Source organism: Corapipo altera, unplaced genomic scaffold (assembly GCF_003945725.1).
Source record: "Corapipo altera isolate COAL_440 unplaced genomic scaffold, ASM394572v1 70, whole genome shotgun sequence".
NCBI lineage: Eukaryota > Metazoa > Chordata > Aves > Passeriformes > Pipridae > Corapipo > Corapipo altera.
Genome location: NW_020884911.1, coordinates 3,254,307 through 3,275,660, shown reverse-complemented (window position 1 = coordinate 3,275,660; position 21,354 = coordinate 3,254,307). Strand labels below are relative to the sequence as shown.

Below are 21,354 nucleotides of genomic sequence, written 5' to 3'. Positions count from 1 at the left end.
CTCCTCCTGAAATTCCAAGGATCCATCATATATCCTTTTCAGCCAACATCTCAGATCTTTGACTTGACCTGTGCTCTTCTAGTTTCCATCATCTGTTGGCTCTCACTCTCCAATTTGGCTCCTCTCAGCTTTCATACAACCCACTGTTACTTTTTACCCTTAAGATAATACTTCTGTCACTCTTCAGTGTCTTCAACTATTACATCATTTCTCCCTCATTTCACACCCAGCCCCTTGAACTTGAAGCCTGATCTGGCTGCTTTTGGTTCTCCAGTTCCTCCTTGATGTTCATTTTCATAACCGCACCACAAAATTTAATCTCTTCCTGGCCCCTCTGTTCTCATCCTCATTGATGTTTCCACCTCTAGAGGGGACTCCCCTGGCACCTAATCAGCACTAAAGCCTCCTACAGGCTTCAAGGAGGCAGGAATTCACCTAGAAATCACCTGCTATTGGTAACAATCAGCTCTGTCATCAATAGTCACCTTTAAAAAAGAACAAACTTTGCCAGGATTGCATGGTCCCCTACCCATGTCCCACCTCCCCTTTGGGTTCTGGCTGGTCTTTGTGTGCAGTACAGTCCAAGATAAGAGGAATCAAGGGTTTATACTGCCTGTTCAGCTTGTGCCCTGACACAGATTTAGGCTGAGAGTCTGTGCAAGCCTTTAGTCTTGCCAACAGCCTACATAGTTCCTTGTTCAATTGGCAGAGTGCTGAAAAAATGAGAGTCTGGCAGATCTCCATTTCCTGCATTCCTTAACCAAATCTGGCACTGTGATAGTCAAGGGGGAACCTTCTTCTTTGCATCTGCCCTTGGTAATTCTGGCTCCAGGGCTAGACCAGCTTCCACAGTTGCTTTATGCTGTAGCAACACGACTGCCAATACTCTTTCTCAAACGCTCCCTCTTGAAGAGCTTTTATGCCTCAGCCTAAAACATCTCATATTTTTCAAGTTTCACATCCTCTGTATCTGTGCTTTTTCTGCTGTGATTCCAGAGCCTCCGTTTTTGGCTCCACATATTTTTTATACTTGCACATGCCGCAAACAGAGGTACACAGCTTCTGTTCCTGGGCACTGACGTGCTGCAAGACAGCAAGTGCTCTTAACTTCCCATTTATATTTGTCTTTTATTTATATTTATATTCCCATTTATATCTCTTCTAATCTCAGCTCCGAAAGACTTCCTCCCAAGTGGAAGAGATCAAGGAAACACCGGCAACTTAAAAACTTTGAATAGGGGACCAGAAATTCTTCTCTCTTACCCTACCTGTCCAGGATCTCCAACACATTCCTTTGTCCCACATACAAAGTGCTTCCATTCCATCTCTACTTTCTCCACCTTTGTCCCCCCGCTTCAATCAGAGCTGCCAGAGCTCCTCTGAACCCCCTCATTCTGGATTTCCCAACTTAACCATAACACAACTGGCCCAACTCCTCGTCGTGGCAGGTTCTCTGAGCACATCACTCCCCCTTCTCAGCTCATTTTTAAGCTCTGTACCCCATTCTAACCCCACGCGCCTCACGGCAGTGCCTTTCGCAGAGCCCGATCGCCGCATCACGGGCGACCGTTCGCTTGCACAATTTGCCTTCTTTCATGCCGTGCCCAGCAGCTTTTCAAAGCCTCCTCAGGTTTTGTAGGCAAACTCCTTCGAAGCCCTCCCAAAATCCACGCTGCAGTCCAAATCACAAACCCAGACCCGAGACACATAACCGAGAAAGCAGAGCAAAAGTGCGTTCAGAAAAAGCTAACAATGAATGGTTCCCAGACCATGGGCACTTCACTGAGTCCCCTCTCCAGCAGCACTTTGTTAACTACCTCTCTTCTTGTAAATTTGAAAGCGAAGAATTTCATGACCAGGAGCAAGTAACTCTTTTCCCACTCTCCTGCAACTCCATTTGCATGTCAAGGAAAGAATCGCAGAACGTGAGATGAAAAGCACTGTATTTACTGTGTGGAGTCCAACACATAGCTACAAGCACCACGTTAATGTGGGAATGGTAATTCATGGATAAAAGTGGTATTTACCTGGATAGAAGGGAATGTCTTATTGTTTTCAGTACTGTGTTCTCCTGGAATGCTGCCTGCAGATCTTCCCTCACACTTGTACCTGAAGCGCATTCCCCTTTGCCTGGGTTGCTCAAATATTTCAATGTAGGGCTCAGGGCCACCTTCAAAACAAAACATTTTCAACATTAGGACACAGCAGAGCTTAAAAAGCAGTAGAAGATGCAAGAATTGGAATTTCTAGACTCCCATCTAGAACTTAGTCTCTTTTAACCATCGTAGATGATGTTTGATGAAAGCAGATGAATGATGAAAGATGATGTTTGATGAAAGAAGATTTAATGTAACAGAAAACAAATCATTATTTTGAGGGAATGGTTGATATTTTTAAGAATAATACACTTTTAAGAATAGCTGTCTTCTCCAAGTACAGGTACTGTCAAGTACTATATTCTCTCCAGTGTCCTCTGAAAGTGAAGATGTTTTCTCAGAATTGATTGATTCAGTTCCTATTACAGTGCAGCAGAAACTATGCAAATCATGCAAAAAAATACCCCACCCTACTGGGCTGAATATCATCACTGGGAGCTCAGAAAATATCTGATTGCTCGTACCGAATTCTACATTTTGAGCTGCCCACCTCCCACGGGGCTGGTTTCTAGTTGCAGTATCTCCCCCGACAATGAAAGCTCAGGAAAAGGATTGGGCAGCTGTCAAAAGAGAGGTTTTCAGGAAACCAGCAGAACTCTTAAATGGGGGGGTTAGAAAGACATTAACTGAGCAAGAGCGTAAGTACTTTTCAAGTGATGTTTTATTGCCAGACAGTAACAAGCTATTTAATAGATCTCACTGAGAACATCAAACAGGACAGTCAATCAAACAGTGACAACAGCGGGGTGGCATGTGAAAAACAAACAACAGAGGGTAAGTAAATATTGTCCAAGTTGAATCATCATAGTGCTACACGATCAGAAGAACGTAGCTTATGGAAATGTCTACTGAGCTCTCTGTCATCTTCATGTAATAGCATCCTCCTCAAGCAAGGCTGAGCATCACAAACAAACATGACAGGCAATATCCCGTGGCAGAGCACTGGAAAAAAAGTGCTTGGACTTCAACGTAAATAAGCAAAACGGTTATTAAATATATTGAAAGTGCTAAAAGGGTAAAAGAACCCCTACTTCCTTTTGCCCAAGGTCTGTACAGCCTGTGAGTCCACAGCACACAAGTTTTGGCAAAGAGGTGGATTGCAATCTTAACTCCCTAATAAAGGCTTCTCTTGTGCTGCACCTACAATGGTTTAGGTACCGCTGCCAGCACAAAGCTTGAACTTTATGCTTGGGATTTGCTGGTCACAAAACATTTCCAGTGCTGCAGCAGTTCATACCCAAAGTAGGAAAATATTATAACCTAAAAGATAAAGTGATCAAGAGAAGCAGAGAAGGGATGGAAAGAACTACCTCCCCCAAACGTCACCTTGGTCTGACCTGAATGCACATTTAGCTGTCACACACCTACAGCCAGCAGTGGAACAGCAGTGAGAGAGCAGCTCTTGGCTGGGATCATCTTCAACCACACCTGCCTCCTCAAAACCTGAATGCCTGTTCCACAGACACAATGCTCTTCCACTCCAGGCTGTATGTGGTGTCAAAACCTTTGAGAACTATGGTTCAGGACGGGTTACAGACCTTTCTAACACTCATCAAACTACAGTTTCTAAGCTAATCACCTCCCATCAAGTAGATTTTAAGTGACTTTCTGAACATCAACCACGAGCTGTTACATTAAATACATATTAGTCACTACTCTAGGTCCAGTTACTTAGAAGGATGGTCCCTTTCCTAGATACTTCCCAGCTCTTACCCAGCTCTCTTTAGACAAGCTTTGCATATTTTCTCTGTCTAGAAAATAAGCAAGTCCAGCAAAGGGCATGGGAGACAGGCATTGACAACAAAAAGCCTAGAAATGACATAAAGCTGGTTTCAGAGAGAGCAGAAGTCTGAGCTCCTCACAAAACCATGCTCATGCACCTGTGTGTAGCTGTTTTAACTTTCACACTTCAGTTTGCTTAGGCTATTGCATTTATCAACACAGTCCTGCAGTCCAGACAGCAGAGGACTTCAGCCAGCAGCAAGGAGTGCCTGCTGCATATCAGTGAGCCTCCCATTTCCATCACACAATCGAGGAGAGAGAGAGCAACCTCACCTTCCCATTCCCGCATAGCCCAGCACGTCACAAACACAGACATGCGTCCATATGCTTAACTAAAAATCTATTTTAGAGGCTACAATGACAAAACTGCAGCAAAGAGCCTACTAATCGTGGTACTTGGAGGTTCTTGTGCTTACAGAGCTGCTAACCTGACATGCAGGACACCCACAGACATTACATATTTGTCAAAACTAGCCAGAGCCTCGCTGTTCGAAACTCCGGCAGAGCACGATCACTTGAGGTCTTTAACTCTCGCTGCTCTAACCAGTAATTTCCCTTCACACTCTATTAATATTTGCTTAAGAGGGTTTTTTTTTTTTTCCTCACCTATTAAGAGCACTTTATTTTAAAACCCCAGGCTCAGTGATCTTTACAGGGCTGTGGTCGAAACGAATGTCATTGAAGGCGAACCCACTGCTTAAGAGCCAGGTGTGTTTGTGGGAAAGTAAAGCTCGGTGACGCTGCAGCCTCCGGAGATTAAACATTAAACTTCACTTTATCTTGGTTCCCTCTCGCTCCGTTTAAGAATCACGTTATCATCTCCGCCGTGATTATCGGTGTCATCATGTTTTGTGCAGAGAGGAAACACTGAGAAGTGTTTGTGCTCTCTGCAGCCAACTGGAGGGCTGTCCGGCGTTCCTTGTTTCTGTAAACCAGCAACGTGCTTGAGAAGTGGCATGGCTCAACTATTCCACAACCTGCTCTCACACACAGAGAGGTCTTTTAGCTCCCCCACTGCTGTTACAGACCTGTCTTCTTCAGGTCTCGCTGTGTTTGTCAAACAAATACCAGCTACGTCAAAAAACAAACTCTCACTAATTCTGGAAGAGAAATGCATGGCTACTCATATTACCTGCCTGCCCACAACTACTCCAAAAAGCATTTGAAATGTAAGAAAAGGAAAAAAAAATCTAGCTAATCCTTCATCTAAGTGCTTAAGAGTTTAATTTGTCTTTGTAATTAATTATAATTGCCTATACACATGCTAGCAATAGAAACACTGTGCTACATATTACAACCTGCCTCTCGTTCTTATTGTTGTCAAATTGTTTATTTCTCCTCGTGCCCTGAATGCTGCACTAAATAATTTTAAAGAGAATATAGTAGATCAAGTGTCCTGATTACATATGCAAGGGAAATAGGTAAAAGCAGTGACAGCTCCAAGAGTTCAGCAAGGAAAATAGGTAAAAGCAGTGACAGCTCCAAGAGTTCCACCAGCTTATGCTCATTGAAGGACTGAAGGGTGTTTTATTCTCATCTGTTTTGAGCAATAGAAAGAGAAACAAAAGGACAATCCCAAAAACTCAGAACAAACTTCCATCTCTCCAAGATGATTCAAAGTTTAACACAGCCTGTGCCATGAGGGAGGAAGTGTGACATGCTGCCACCATGCAAAGCGACAGCAGGACCAACTGACAGCAGGACCAACGTCCTGCCTCCTTCCTTTGCTCTGGAGGAATTGCCCAATTTGTATTTTTCTTGCACAACCAGGAGCACCCGCGAACACTCTCCAGCAACATCTGCATGTGAAAGCAGAGCAGCTGTGGGTCTTTGTGGAAGATGTGAAAGTATCACCCGAAACCCTCCGGCCCCGCGGTGACTGCAGTGAGACACAGATGGGAGAAGCATCGCCCTTCAACTCCGATGTCACTGCTCTCTGCACAAATCCCTGGTGACTCCACATCGATGGTTTCTAAAAAGCAAGAATCTATCCACTTATAACCTTCTGCAACACCTTAGGCACAAAAAAAAAAAAAAAAAAAAAAAAGTGATGGTGGAAGGTTTGTTATGGCACATTCCAGCTCAAGCAAAAGCAACTGAAAACGTAAACAAGATTTGATTTTTAAAAGCAGTAATCTACCTAAGGCTCCACAAACTGCACAGATTCTAACAGAGACAAAAAAACTGCTCACGAACTTCCTCTTTACTATCGCGTTACATGACAAAACAGCCACCAAAAGGAAAAAAAAAAAAAAGCCAACTACAAAAGCAAGCTAGTACCAGGAAGTTATGAACTTCCCCCGCTGAAAAATTCCTTATCTGGTTCCTAATTACACTGAAAACACATAAAGACGCGAATCAAAAAAACCCCAAAACTGCTGTCTCCTGCTTCAGTTTTGCCACTCTAAAAATCAAACGTAACGTTTAAAAGATGCCTCTGTACAAAGCCGGTTGTTTTCTCTCTCTGTTGATAGTTGGCACACCTATATATTTACCAGGAGTTAAAGTTCATAGCTTGCTAAGCGGGAACAGAACACACACTTCGCGGATTTGGAAAGCAGCTTTCCCTAGAAATGCTATTCTAATTAGTGTGGCCAAGTTTTAAATTTAGGGGGTTTTCTTAAACCCTAAGACAGATACCAGAGAGACTCCTCCCGAAAGGATGACAAACCCCGTTTAATTTAGCCTCAAGAAACTTAATTGCGCTTTTTGTTGTAATTACTCAAAGCGCGATCCCTTATCTGCGTTACTTTGCATTTGTGCCATCTCTGTTTCTCATTCATTTGCATTCCCACCGCCGAGCCCCGATGCGAGCAGGATCCCGACGAGCATCACCCAGACACGAGACCCGCACTTAACAACCCGGGCGTTTGAACGACGCAACTTTTGAGGCTTAAAGAGATACGTCTGAAACCTAACAAACCTTATAAAAGACCTCATCGCGATCAACGCGAACAACCCCACCGCTTCTTTAGCGCCCAAGTACCGACCGCGAGCAGCGAAGGGCGGGCGGAGCGGGCTCTGCTCCCTCCCGGGACCGCTCCCCGCCGCCGTCCCCGTTCCCCCCCGTCCCATCCCCGGCTCACCGGCCATGGTGACAGCTCCGCGCTCGGGCCTCTGCGCCGCGGGGCTCCCGCCCGGGCCCGCACACCTCGGAGGGACGGAACGGACGGGGCCCGGCTCGCCGCCCTTTTCAGGGGGAATTTCCCGGCGGGGCGGGCGGACCCAGCGCTGCGGAGCCGCCCCCCTGCCCGCCCCCGCCGCGTCCCGCCCGCCCCGCCCGCCAGCGGCGGCGCAGGGAGAGGGGGACAGGCTGTGCCCCCTTCCCCGAGACCCCCGGGGCTCCGCGGGGGGAAGGCAGCAAAAGGAGTTTGTCCTCCGGCCCTGCCCTTCCCGGTAGCCGGAGGCACAAAGGGAAAAAGTTCAGCCCTTCGGATTTCAGCGCGCGGCAGAGGGAACTTGAGCCTGTTTCGGTCCGTACCCTCACCTTTCTTTCCAGCAGCATCCCTACAGCACTCCGACAGCCCTATTTCCCACTCTGTCAGCCCCAAGAGACCCAGCTCCCATCTTTTCCTCAGCTGCATGGAGCCTGGAGAAAGCTCCAGGGAGACCCTACTGCAGCCTTCCAGTACCTATCCAAGTCTCCTACCTTCTAGCATTGGGCTTATTAGAAGGACGAGGACAGACTTTTTACCAAAGCCTGTAGTAACAGAACAAGAGGGCTTGGCTTCAGACTGACAGAGGGTAGGATTAGATGGGATATTTAGGAAGAAATTCTTCCTTGTGAGGGTGGTGGGGCACTGGAACAAGGCTAGCCAGAGAAGCTAAATTCCCTACTTTTCCCCACCCCTGGAAGAGCTCAAGGCCAGGCTGGATGGGGCTCAGAGCAACCTGCTCTAGTGGAAGATGCTCCTGCCCCAAAGCAGGGGAGTTGGAACCAGATGGTCTTTGAAGGCCCCTCCCAACCCACTCTAATTCAATAACAGAGCTGTACATACTGGGGAGAGACCAATACTGAAGGAAAGGAAAAACTAATCATCAGCAAACTGATTAAGGTCACAATGAACAACTTTAAACCTACCAAACCTTCAGAGCTCGGCCCTGACACAGCGAGATCAAGCAAAGGAGCTGGACACTGGGAATAACCCCAGAGCCCCAAGTTTGGCTCAGGTGGAAGGGTCAGTAACAAACAAGCAAATCTAGAGGGGGAATTAAAAAACACCTGTAAAAAGAGGAACACAAAGGAACAGGAAGGCCACACCTAGCTGTGGTGCAAGACTACACTTAGCAACAAAATTTAAAGGTTTTTCTTAAGTCTTTACTTTGGGAATGGAACACACTGCCCATGTAGTTCAATGATTAGTATTCATGAAGAAGGAATAAATAAAACACCAAGGAAAGCCTCAAAGAGCACTCGAAGCAAGGTCCAAAACTGGTAGGTTTTTTTACATTTCTTTTTCTCACTATTCTTTTTTTTAAAGCAAAGGTTATTGGGATGTACAGAAATGAACCACCACAGAAAATGCTGTTCTATAACCTGCAAATCCAGACACCAACCCAGGTAGAGAAGCAAAAAACACTGCTCAATGCTTGTTATTCTTCCTACCTTGTAGTCCATCTCCTCTTAACAGGACTTTTCTTTATAACGTTATAAACTATCATCGTATTTCCTATAAATGGAAAATATCTTTCTCCATCCTGCAAGCAAAACTTTCCTTATTTAAGATTCATCATTCATCACATGGTAGGACTGTTACACCCCTGTCAAATTCATAACTGAAACTGGAAGATTAGAATCTTAGGGGACAACAAGGATAATCAAAACGTCTGTGACATTAATTCTAGATGATGAAGGGGTAGAAAAGCTACATTATTTAGATATTATGATAAAATAATTCTGTGGTAATGGGTTAGTTTCTTGCCAGAAGAACATGATTTTTCATTTTATTTCCCACAAAAAAACCCACCCCAACTAACACAAAAGAAACCAGAAGTGCCCTAAAACTATGAGAAATTAGGATTAGTTTTTTATGTCTTCAAGGGTTTCTTGGATTCCCTATGATTGATGATGTAAAATAAAGCAGGAAAGTGGCTCTAATATTCTAAATCAAACTTAGACTTTACAGTGCACATACACACAACCCTAAAGCACTCACTGACAAAGAGACCACAAACAAAACACTCTTAGGATGGTAGCTGGGGGTTGAAGGCAGGGTAGATGCTTTTCTCTTGCATTTTCAGGAATAGGTTCAAAGATGCCAACAGCTGGAGAAATGCTGCCAATTTGAGGGCATCCCTGCAGGTCACAGGAAAAAAAAAAAGAAAAAAGCTGAAGCTGCAGATATGAGTTATGTGTTTGGATATAAAGCAAGTTGTCAGGACAGGCATATGAAGTGACTAAATGCTTTTCCTTACTTATCTTCAGGTTGGTTTGCAAAAATCTCAGATAGTAAAGTGTGGCACCTCAGGAAGAATGAATTTAGGTGCTTCCCCAAATACAGTTTATACCTCTGGTGTCCACCTACTTCTCTAGCCTGTGACACTACTAAATAAACACAGACCAAGGCACCTGGGAAACTCTGTGGCTCAAAACAGAACTATCTACACATTTATGTGGAAGGAAAATGTTATTCTAGAGTATAGATCTAAACCAATGTGAAATTAAGGGCAGTATTCCAGGCAATACAAAGACCATGTTATGACTAAAACATAACAAACATTCCCTACTTTTCCCCAGCTCTTTTGAACTCCGAGTCTTAGGGCTTGCAGGAACAGGCCACTCAAAGATAATCCTTAAGACTGCATGTTTGAAATTCAGGTGGTACTTCACATACACACCAGTGTCCACGGTGCAAACTGCTGCTTGATATTACTTTTAAGAGAAAATATGAGTGGCTTTCACTTCTTTAGCAACCACAGAACTTTATCCCTATTCCTTCCCTCTTCAATAAAATTAGAGGACAACCAAGCACATGAGGTGTTTCACTGTATAAGATCTATACACTCCCATCATGGCAATATGCAGGGACCAGATCTGGCTCAGGAAGCCTTTGAACAAAGTTACTGGAGGAAGGACAGTGTGAAAGGAGACATTTTCTTGATGGTTTTATTCTCTCCAGCATTAATCTGATGCCCAGAGAAAAGCACAACAGTGGGACAAAAGGATCTTTTAGTCTAAGCCCAGCGTGGCTGTTTTATAAAACATTCATGTTCCTAAACTAGGGGAAAGCTCTATGGAAACCAAGAAGCCTTCCCAAGTAAAAGGCAGAAACCTAAGCACAGGAAAGAGGCCTTACTCAAAATCATGCAAGCATAATGATAGATCCCTCTATTCCACATAATCAATCCTGTTCTGCTGTGATTGGAATCTATGGCAGAGGGACCATCCCAGGAAGTGAGGTGAAGTAGAGGGTTTCAGGAGAGCTCTGGCAATCACAGAAACCTCGTCAGCAGCTGACATGAAGCGTAAGAACATGAGATAACTTTGGGTATATGCAGATCTCTGCAAAAAGCAGGACGGAATTCCCCTCCTCCAGCATTGCTTAACAGAAGCCAGGTGCATCACTAGTGTTTTTGTCAGCTGACTTTGGCTATAGCCGGAGGCAGGTGAGATACCAGAATTTTCAGGCCAGTCTGATCCAGCGCTTTACTTCCTGTCTTCCAGTTAAAGCCAGTGGTTTAAGATGCCATTTCCCCCCACTTATCAGGCCCAAAGACAAGTCCTCTCCTCTTGCTTTTCACCGGCTGCTGCACCAGCACAGGTAACACCTACGTTGCTGTAAGTAATAAAGCTTCCTGTCCTGGCAGGGAACATCAGAACAGTGGAGGAGGAAAAAAAAACAAAACAACCCAAAACCCAGCACCTCTTGCAGCAAAGGATTGAGTGTCTGGCATGGTGTTTGACCAGCCAAGGCTGATGGCCCTTCAGGTGGTGCTTAGCACAGGCATTGCCCAATGAAGCTGCTGTGACAGGAGAGCAGCACAGGCAAACTGTTAAGCCTTCATTTCCTGTTCCCAGCTATCTGACTTAGATCAAAGATAAGTCCCTTGTTACTGGCCTGGTTAAGCAGACACTAAGGTACTTCAGAATATGGCTCTCCTAATAAGGTATATCCTACTAGCAATGAAAACAATAAAATCATTCCCTTTTCTCTTTATGGAATAAAGTTAGGTCCTGTTTTGATGTCCACTGTATCTCAAGCCTCACATACTCCCCAGATTAGCAATTTCCAATCCTCATGCCTTTAGGAAGCCTTGTTTGAAGTATTTTTTTTAATCTCAAAGGCCTCTTTAAACACTTTTAGACCTCTTGGTGGTTAAAGCTTTTGTGGTTATTGGTCCTGGGGAAGGTTCTAATGCAGAAGCCATTCCCAAAGAAGTCATGGCTTCCAGATTAATTATAAACTCAAAGGCTGTTCAAGCCACTCTGCTGGAAGCACTCCTGTACCACACTTTGAGTTTGTTTGACATAGAACAATGCTACTGTGCCTCCTCCTCAAAACAGGGTGGAGAGAAAGGAAATGCTAATAGAGAAAGGTTGGTCTTGTGGATAAGGCACAAGGCTGTGATTCAGGAGACTGGAATTTGGCTCTTGGCAAGCCAGCCTCTCTACTCTTGGGCAAGCTGTTTCATTCTCTAAGCCTCAATTTCCCCAAGAGAAATCAGAGAGGATACTTCCCCTGCTCCCACATTTCTACCTTATCCACTCATGATGCAACTTCTTCGGGGATGAACCGCTTGTTACATGGGTGTCAAGTCACGACAGTTTCATGGACACTCCAGACTGTGGTAGTGTCAGGAAGAGGCAGTCCCTCCTCTTTGTCTCCTTCCCTCCAGGTAACTGGCTCCTGTGTTTCTCAAGCGCTCCTTTGGAGGCACAGGAGCTTGCTTCAAAGTCACCTGGAGGAAACAAGATCATTGGTTTTCTGCTGGCTCTGCTTTTACTGAGCCAGTTCCATGTACAATCACAGAAATAACTGTGCCGGCAGGAAGGAATGTGGTGGCACTGAGGCTAGAACGAGGTTCTGGAAGACAGATTTGGGCAGAGGTGCTTGCTTCCTGACAGAGTATTAATGTCATGGAACTGTAGCATAACACTGTATTTTTAGCTTGAGGAATTGATAAAATTCTCTGCAATTTCTAATTTGGGCTCCTTCCTTCCCAGAGTTAGCGTTTAGAGCAGAAGTCCTCAGGCACCTTCTCCCCCAGACGTCTCATGTGCTTCCCCTTCCTTTCTCCTCATCCCAGTGCTATGAACACACATCACAGCTTGGGAGTTGCATTGTTTGAACAGAGAGAACAGAGAAGAACTTCTCATGTTTGTTGGCAGGCAAAGGAAAAAAAACCTGAGTAGTGAAGCTACAGTGAAGCTGATTAGTGACCTCTGCAATGGACAAGCTGCAAACTCCTTCCTTATGCCAGTCGAGATTCATCTAATGCAGAAGAGCTGTAAGGAGGTGACTTAGGGAAGAGGTGAGCTCAGGTTGAGCACAAGGAGCTAAACCAGCAGAAAACAACCTTTTTCTGCCCAGAAAGATTTTTTTCAAACACATTACCTCTATAAGCCAGATCACTGTTGCTGCCTCAAAGGGAAGCAACAGAATTGCTCTTTCTGCAGCCACAAAACAAACAGAAGGAAGGATGGGAATTGTCCCTTTGGCAACAGCAAGCTGTTAGGAGTACCTTAGTTGTAACATACTACAAATATATAGGCAAGGTACGTCTAAAGTAACTCCCCTGCTCCCCAAAATCTCAGCATGTACCAGCCAGTCACTATGCACTGGAGACACCTACAGAAGATAACAATCACTCATTCAGGTTTTTATTAGAAGACATCTCTTTTTCCTCAGGGTTCACAAGGAGTTTAGGCTACTTAACATCACCCTGAGCTCCAAGAACGTAAAAAGACCACATCTACAGCCAATAATAAAGAGGTAAAAAGGTACATAGTTTTAGTACAATCCCACCAGATATAGCTCCTTTGAAAATTAAGGTGTAAGAGATCAAATTAGATCTCTAGCCCAATGATCCCTGTAAATTCTGACTTGTACAGTTAAAGGATTACAGCCAGGAATGACAGAGAGTGACACCACTCTTCAGGCCCAACGTAAACACATAACACCTTCTGGGACAAGTTCACACACAAAGTCCTCCTACACATGCAAAGCAAACCTGCAGTTTGTAAACTGGCCCTACACCTCTTATCTGGAGCCACAGGAGCCCTTTGTACAAATTGCCCAGGGCTGTGTGTCACAGGTGGCACCTCACAGGTGGCGCAAAATCTTACTGGCAGCACTGGGCCACAAACTCCAGTAACCCACAACCAACTCCACTGCTTCACCCCACTGCTGTGTGCACTTTGTGCCTATGCATCCAGTTTACTGCTATGCTGCAATAAAATACTTCAGATTTATTAAAAAGGCCGACGTCCTAGCAAGGCTACACTCACTTGTCTGAGCTTTCTGAATCCAAAGGTTGAAGGCCCCTGGTTTCTCACCCAGAACAGCCATCGGTTTTGCTGTTTCACAGTCTTGTTCATTTGGCAGTTGCTGCATGACTCGTCACTTAGGACATTTGGGGAAAGTCTGACATGGTTTTTGTAATCAATGTTGTGGCTGACCTCTCCTATAACAATGAATTTGATAAATACTCACTTGCACACGGTATTTCCACTTATGAATGTTAACATTGCTGGAAACAGATAAAATCCAGACAACACCCTCTGGGTTTTCTGTCTGAAATATTGTGCCTTAGGTATAGTAAACGGGTCAGGCACCATGAGACTCAGAACATTTTCAGATGCCTGGAAAAACTACTGCAGGTATTTACTCACTGTGTGGTATCCTGAGCTCTCATCTCCAAATGTAGCCAAAGATAGCTGACTGTGCCTTTTCCAGGAGTTCCCATTGAAAGCAAACCTGCATAAATAATCATCTGCTTTACTCAGTGTATGTGAGTATAGAACACACATATCAATCTTTTTTTTTTATTTTTAATTAAAAGGAACAACAAGCCAAGAAGAAGAATTCTTCAAGAGATCTGTTGCACAATAAGCATCGAGAAAAAGGAACTGAACAGATTTTTTTTTTTTCCCCTGTTCAGTGGAAATAACAGCTTTAGACACAGCCTGCTGAATGGAAACACAACAGACACAAAAGGAGAATTGCTACCACAAGCTGCTTCTGGCAAGTACATGCAGGAACCAGAGAAAGGAGAAGGCCTAACCCAAGAGAGACATGACAGAAAAGAGCCAGTAGCAAGAAGGATTAATTAGAACAAGGGCTAGAAGGGCAATGTCATATATAAAGTTGAATGTAAAGAAAAGGTAATTGCTTAATGGAAAGGTTCCTTAACAGGCAGATGGAGAAAAGACAAATTATACTCAGTAAAGCCACTGATATCCCAGCTCCACTTTTGATTAGTCTCCAACGAGACCCTGGGGTGCAAGTCAGGTCAGCAGTGCTGAAAGTCGACCTGTTGAATTATCTGTTTCACAAAGGCTGAGACAGGTATCTGTTACTTAACTCCTGCATTGCACCATCCCCAGGGGTTCTAAGCTAAGCATTACAGGCTCCAGCACCAAAAGGGCAGAAACTAAGGAGTTGGGGGCATTTGGAATAAAGTCTCTGATTACTGTTCCCTTGCCCTAACTCCTGATTCACACAACAACCTGTCCCTTGATGCCACTGCCCCAAGTGACTGAGTAACACCGTTGGGTTTGTGGTGACTCAATAAAATGCCCCCTCGTGGTGACCACTGCGATTTCCTGACAGGGCACCCAAATTCTGCCTTCCCAGCACACCTCACTGTGTCTGCCCCTCACTGTTCCTCACACTCTTGTGGTTTCCTGCCTCTTCCAGAGCAAGAGGGTGAAGATTTTCGTGTGCAAAGCAGAGGGCCGGTCTCTGTGTGGCATCCTGAGCTCTCGTCTCCAAAAGTAGCCAAAGACAGCTGACTGTGCCTTTTCCAGGAGTTTCCATTAAAAGGAAACCTGCATAAACAACCATCTGCATAACAGAAATTAAATGGAGAGCAAAGTTCCCATTTGAATTTGCAAAGTATTTCTGTCAATCTACATAACCATTTGCTTTTAAAAAAATCATCAGAGAAGCCGAATTTAGAGGTCTAAAGAAGATTGTGACTTTTTAGAGATAATTCAGTTTTTTCAGCTGTTTCAGTTTTCCTTACCACCTTTCCTTACCCTGTAAAAGGAAAAATCGAGTGAGTAAACCAATCCAGATTTAAGAGTATCTCAAAGCTTTTGAGACAGTGGAGACTCATAGCTCAGTAAGAGACCCCAAATCTGTTCCCAAGGGTACAGATGCTGCATAGTCCAATAAGGAGTGAATTCTGTACCTGGCTGATTCCAAGAGACTGGGCCATGGTACTGGCAGAGACACTTGCCTAAAGTACAGGGAGCTACTACACTTCATTAGTATTCATTATGGTCCACACCCACCTCCAAACAGCCTGCAGAGAGACTGGTGCAATTCTGAAATTGGTACTGAGACCTGATTCACATCCAGATACTTTTACTGCCCCAAGTCTTTCAAACTTACCTGGCCCACCAAGTGAAACTACAGGTCCCAGGAGAAAGCTCTTGCTGCAAGAAAAAGCTTTAATTCCAGTTTTCATTAATTGTTCTTTTAATTTCAGCTTTCTTTTCCCCCAGTGTTAGACCCTTAATATTCAGCTGGACAAGATGCTGCTGCTACTAATTCACTTTCCCCAACAGTGGGCAATATCTGTGCTCTTGGGGTACAAAAAGCCATTAGGAAGTAAACCTAAAAATAACAACAATGTTACTTCAAAAATCCACCTCATTTAACTGCTGGATTTTTTAAAACTAGAATTCATATTCCTTTTACGCATCTTAATTACACATGATATTGTTTCTGCCTCCTGAATATGCATCTTTAAGCTTCAATGTCAACATAAAGACTGGTCCAGCTATGCAATTACAGCACTTTTGCTTCTGCAAATATTCCCATGACCTACATCACAGAAAGAAAAAACTCTGGCAGGTGACCCAGTTACTACAGACTTGGTCAGTTCAGGACTTCACACTTGCAACACAGTTAAAACCTTATTTGCAAAACAGCACTGCTGTAACTGGTCAAGTGGAAACCATGTGACCTGACATGTTTTTAATTGTAACGTAGACAGAAGTTTTAATTTACATAGCCTAGGACTAACTTCTACTTCTGTTCTGATGCCAGAGGACACCAGAAATGTAGGAAGTGAACACAAAAAAAAAAAAAAAAAAAGGAAAAAAAAAAGAAAGGCAACTGCTTGGATAATTTACTCAGACAATTACTGTCTCATCATTACCATCCCTACTTGGAAGAATGTTTACTAGCGCCCCTAGAAGAAGAATGGAAAAATAAAATTAAATATATAGCTGGATGGAACCACAGAATAAATTACATTTAGCATAGCAATTACAGTTTCTCCCAGACTATATGCATTATGAACAACCTATATATGTGTGGTCAACAACCCTGCCCTCATAAACATCCCTGTAATTAATTTGAAATAACAAAAACCTGGGGTAAATAAACATAGTGTTATTTTGGTCCCTTTAACAGAGCATTTGGCTCCTTAACTATACACAGATACTTGATTCACCACAACTGATGAAGCAGAAGTCTCCAGCCAGGAAAGAAGAGGAGGACTCAGCCGTGCCAGGGACGAAGGTGGTGGCAAGAACCTCCTAAAATAATAAAAAACCCCAAATTGATTATGGTTTATGAGAACAATACACAGCAAAGTAGCCACTGCTTAACTAAAGGTTACTGAAGGGTTGTTTTTTTCCACTCCATAACAGCAACCATTACCATTCTATGCTCCAACCATCCTGTCCACTTCTCTTTTGCAATATCCTCCCCTTCATAAGTCTCTAACCCGCAATTCTTTCAACTTTTGCAAGAGATCCTGGCTGTCTTCCAATCCAGAGCTTCCCAATGCTGTGTGCACAGCACTGCTTTGTGAACAGATGTTTGGTATCTCCATAAATTCCTGTCCTGGCCCAGTGAGATGGAGAGGAGCCACAATTCTCTGTGGCTGCCTTCACGAGGGTGTCTCCATCTTGGCTCATAACACGCTTAAGCAGAGACTGAACAACAGCTTTATTTGGGAAATCTGGGAAAATTCACACTCCTAAAGCTGAAGGGGCGTGCCAACTTCCCTCAACAGAGTGTTTCTTCCACCTTTATTTGAGGGGATTTAAGCAACTCATGAAACAACAGCACATTCTTGGGTGCTGGAGTGATGCTCCTTGTGTGTGTTCACTGCACTGAACAAGCTTTGATTCCAGGAATAAGTTTATTAAGTTTGGGGTCAGGCAATAACACATTCATAGCACTACAGTTAAGAGTCAAGAACCCAGTCACACCCCTCACTTACAGGCAATGCTTCCACTTGAGTTGACTGTAATTTTGTCTGAGTGATAAAAGTCCACAGCCCTGCAAACAGAATATTCATTTAGGTATTGTAAGGGAGATGGCTTTGAGCAACTTGCTGTAAACTCTGTCATTCACTCAGAAAAAAAAATAACAATATACCAGTTCACACACATAACATTCATGTTTCTTTTAAATAAGGACATATATTTAGTGTTCATTCATTTTTTTGTAGAGATTAGTAGTAACTCCTTAGAAAATACGTCACCGTATTTTTTTTTTCAGTTCTACTGTTGGGAATTATTGGGATTTCTCCCAACTGACCTCACTCATTCCCACAACAGTAAGACATAAGAACTTACATAGCAGCACTTAGCAAGGTGTTAACTTGGATCTGACAGTCCCCCTGCCGTGTTAAAATTCTTAGTGGGACTTTTTTGTGGAGAAACAAAAATAAGCAGGAAACAGATTTGCGATTATTTTTTTTTTTTCTTCTTAAGTCAAGGTCTGATAAGAAAAGTTGTTTAATTTGCAAGTTTATAAAAAAACCAACAAGAACAGTGGGCTAAAACAAATAGAGTGGTTTTAAAAAAATAAATAAAAAGGAGTCAGAGGTTGGTGTCAGTTTTAGTCTCTAGAAATAGTTACTAGAGTCCTTATAACAGTCCTTAGCCAGATACAGTAACTGTTATGTACTGGGAATCCCCACTGCAGACACAGACAACTTGACTGAAGAAAAAGGGTCAAACAACACAATCTCACACATTCAGGGAACTTGGCTTCAGTTTCTGGTATTAGCCACAAAATTTCTGTCTGACCCTTCATAAATCTCTACGCCTTAGATTCCTCATCTGCTAAAGCAGATTTTTTTTCAAAAAACACAACTTCTCAGAAAAATTGTAAAGACTTATTAAGTGCTAAAAAAAGATTTTAACACAGTGTAAGGGTAAGTCTTGGAAAAAAGGAACTTTTGGTGGGCACTCTGGTTCATCTCCTGTCCAGTCATTTCGGATAAGAAGTCACCTTAAACACTGTCGTTAGTGGCATCCATTACTTAACAAATAGATCATCATCCCATGGGTTGTTTGTCAACAAAAGCTCTTAAGTAGCTGAAAACCAAAACAATCTAAGCTAAACAGGTTGACTGAGAACAGACTGAAGTTCACACAGAAGCAGAAGCTGATGAAATCAGGTCTTGCTTAGAAGTCACTGAGAACCTGTGGTTAGTTTCTACCCCGTAGCCTTAAATTTTTCTAAGTAGTGGCTTTGCTTTTGTTTGACGTTTTTAGACCTTTGCACGAGGACATACAAAAGTGCAGCAGGGTTTCCCCACTGACATCACAGCCACCGAAATCAGTAGTGACCTTTAAGGCTGAACAAGATTTGAGTTTGAACCTACAGACCTGTATTTGAGCTCCACAGTTGGGCTTCTGGACAATCCATCTCAATTTACGTGTTACTGAAAGGCAAACTCAAAATAACTTGAAATAAGCAGAGTCTGGAGAACACAGATATTACCTTTACTGAATTTTCCCCACTTGAAGTCACAACATGTATGAAGGGGAGAGAAAATTAACATGCTGTTGATTACTCATTTCTGGAAGAGGAATGTTACTTAGTTAGTCAACTGATTGATAATTTTTTTTAAATGTACCAAACATTTACTCTGAATGACAGCCCAGCAAACATCTCTCTACTTGCACAACTTACCATTTGGTGTAAGCCAGGATTTATTTAGTGGGTGAACAGGAGAGGGAACAGAAACAGGGGATTCCCTGGCCTTCTCATTCCTTGTACTTCACTGTTTGCAACATAGTCATTTTCCTCAATATACAATTTCCAGGGGTGTGTTTGTGTCTCACTTGATTTTAACCAAATTACTGCAAACCTATTGCTCCAGAAAAAAATGCTGTTCCCACGATCTTCCTATTGTTTCGTGACTTGACAAAAATCGGGTATTTTATATTTGGGGTAAATGCTCTGAGCAAAAGCCACACTGGGTTGCTTTTCACACTCTCCCAACAGCCCTTATCCTAAACAGCAGAAAAAGTACAGTCTCGGTTAAAGACCTGTAAAACCACTCAAAATGAGTGGAGAAAATTAACACGTGCTACACCATCCAGGCAAAACCAGAAGTGAATGTGATGACCAGTTACAGGCCTTGCAAGAAATACTTGAAGACTTCTGGTTTCATAAATAAAATTCAGAATCAGGAGCAGCTTTCAGTTTGCTGACAGTCTAATGCCTGTTTCGTTTTAAGAGAGCAGAAAATGTATAGACTTCAAATAGCTGGTACTTCTTTAGTTTAGTTATTAGAAATCTCTGTTGTGTTGCTCACTAAGGCAGGGTTATGTCCTCCTGCTGAAGGAGTGGAAAATTCTGTACATAATAAAATGTAAATTCAGCATCAAATACATAAGAAAGGGAAAAACAACCTGACAAAAATCACAACAAACATCATTCCACAGCAGTGCTGAAGGCGTAGGGCCAAGCACTTACACATCAAGTGGTTCACTAAACCTCAGCTTTTCTTCTTGGCATGCAAGCACTGAGACAGAATATGTGTGATAGCTCCCTGTTCTGGCCAAGTGGCCACACTGGAAAAAAAAGAGCAGAATTAAAATTCAAACTGCACGGATTAAAGCAATTCTAACTTTAGCACCTACTTGCTACAGCATTACCTCTCGTTTTATTTTTATCATATTACCATCAACACACTTTGTTGGTCATGGCTAGTCAACACTTCCTGTTTTAAGGCCACATTTTCAGTTACTCCCAGTTTGCCAAAACCTTTTCTTTGGAGTATGATTGCACATATTGCCCCCTCCAGATTATTTTTGTAGGAAAAACAGAACAAACATGACTCAAGTCATTTCTAAGAACGATCACGGGGAACATATGTTTTAATTATATTCAAAGAATTCTTACAACAGCTTTTAAGAAACTTCTGCACATTTTAGAAACAGGGACATGAAATTTAGCAAGGAGGCCGTGCTGGTGTCACTACTGGGAGTTTTTGCTCTTCCTCTGAAAGGACACACAGAACTTGGCACATGTTGGATCTTTTATAAGACTGACCTCGCACATGCTTACCAGACTTGCTTTCAGTAGCCAAAATTTTTAGCTTTCTCTCCATTGCACAGACATGAAGAGAGTGAGCTGGATGGTCCCCACAGTAGGCAGCTGATTGCCAGGCTGCCACACACTGAAACTCAAACAGGGTAGTAGGTTATTTCTCCCCTGGTTTCGGGACTCCCGGGATTTTTACTCATCGTCACCGAATAATGTATTACCTGGCTCAAATTCAGAGGGAGAAAAAGATGGATTCAGGTGAGAAAGGGAAATGTGAATTATCAGAGAGAAAAGAAGGCAGGCAAGAGCATGAGATCAGAAGAAATGAAAAAAAGATGAGGGGTGAATAAAAAAGAAGGTTGGGAGAAGACAGCAGGAGGATTCAGACAGTGTCTTCCCAGCAAAGAGGAACTGCCCAGTCCTCTTTTGGTCCTAGTTTGGTTTTTCTACCAATCTCTTGAAGGTCAGACAGCTGAGAGGTTACCAGTATTTTCTGGAATAAGAGAAAAATCAGCCCCCAGGCTACTGCTTTGTGAAGATCCTCCCAGAAAAACACACAAGGTCCAGCAGCCGGGAGCCCACGCTGACCAACCTGCTGGGAGACAGCAAGGAACGCTCAACATCCCACCACTCGCTCCCCATCAAGGGTGGGGAACACCCCACTGTGCTCCGGTTGGCCCGGCAGGACTCAGGGAAAGCAGAGAACAGCAGAGCCAGGCGGGAAGCAGGGGGCTGTGGTGGCTCCCCAGGATGGTGGCCGGGGTGGGAGCAGCCCAGGGCTGTTCCCAGGAGGAACCCTGGGAGCGCTGCAGCGACACCATCGCAGCACACGCAGCCCTCGGCCCCCCCTGCCCGCCCCCACCACGGGTTTGGGGCCAGGAAACCCGCCCACAGCTCCCCTTCCACCCCCCCGGGGAAAGGGGCTCACAGCACCCACAGCCAGG

The 21,354-nt window shown here is 43.7% G+C and overlaps 1 protein-coding gene across 2 annotated transcripts in view; it reads right to left on the bottom strand.

The window, feature by feature from the left end:
- Positions 1-17,488, bottom strand: part of REL (REL proto-oncogene, NF-kB subunit) — a 40,307-nt gene extending 22,819 nt beyond the window's left edge. The window contains exons 1-3 of one of the 2 annotated variants that reach the window (XM_027653731.1): positions 17,343-17,488; positions 16,566-16,650; positions 2,028-2,170 (exon numbers count right to left, since the gene is read on the bottom strand). In XM_027653731.1, coding sequence (XP_027509532.1) covers positions 2,028-2,170; positions 16,566-16,650; positions 17,343-17,420 — 306 coding nt within the window. In that variant the 5' untranslated portion in view covers positions 17,421-17,488. Of the gene's footprint in view, positions 1-2,027; positions 2,171-7,024; positions 7,117-16,565; positions 16,651-17,342 lie in introns of those variants that run through there. The other variant, XM_027653732.1, reaches the window with a different exon arrangement.
- Positions 17,489-21,354: the final 3,866 nt, after the last annotated feature.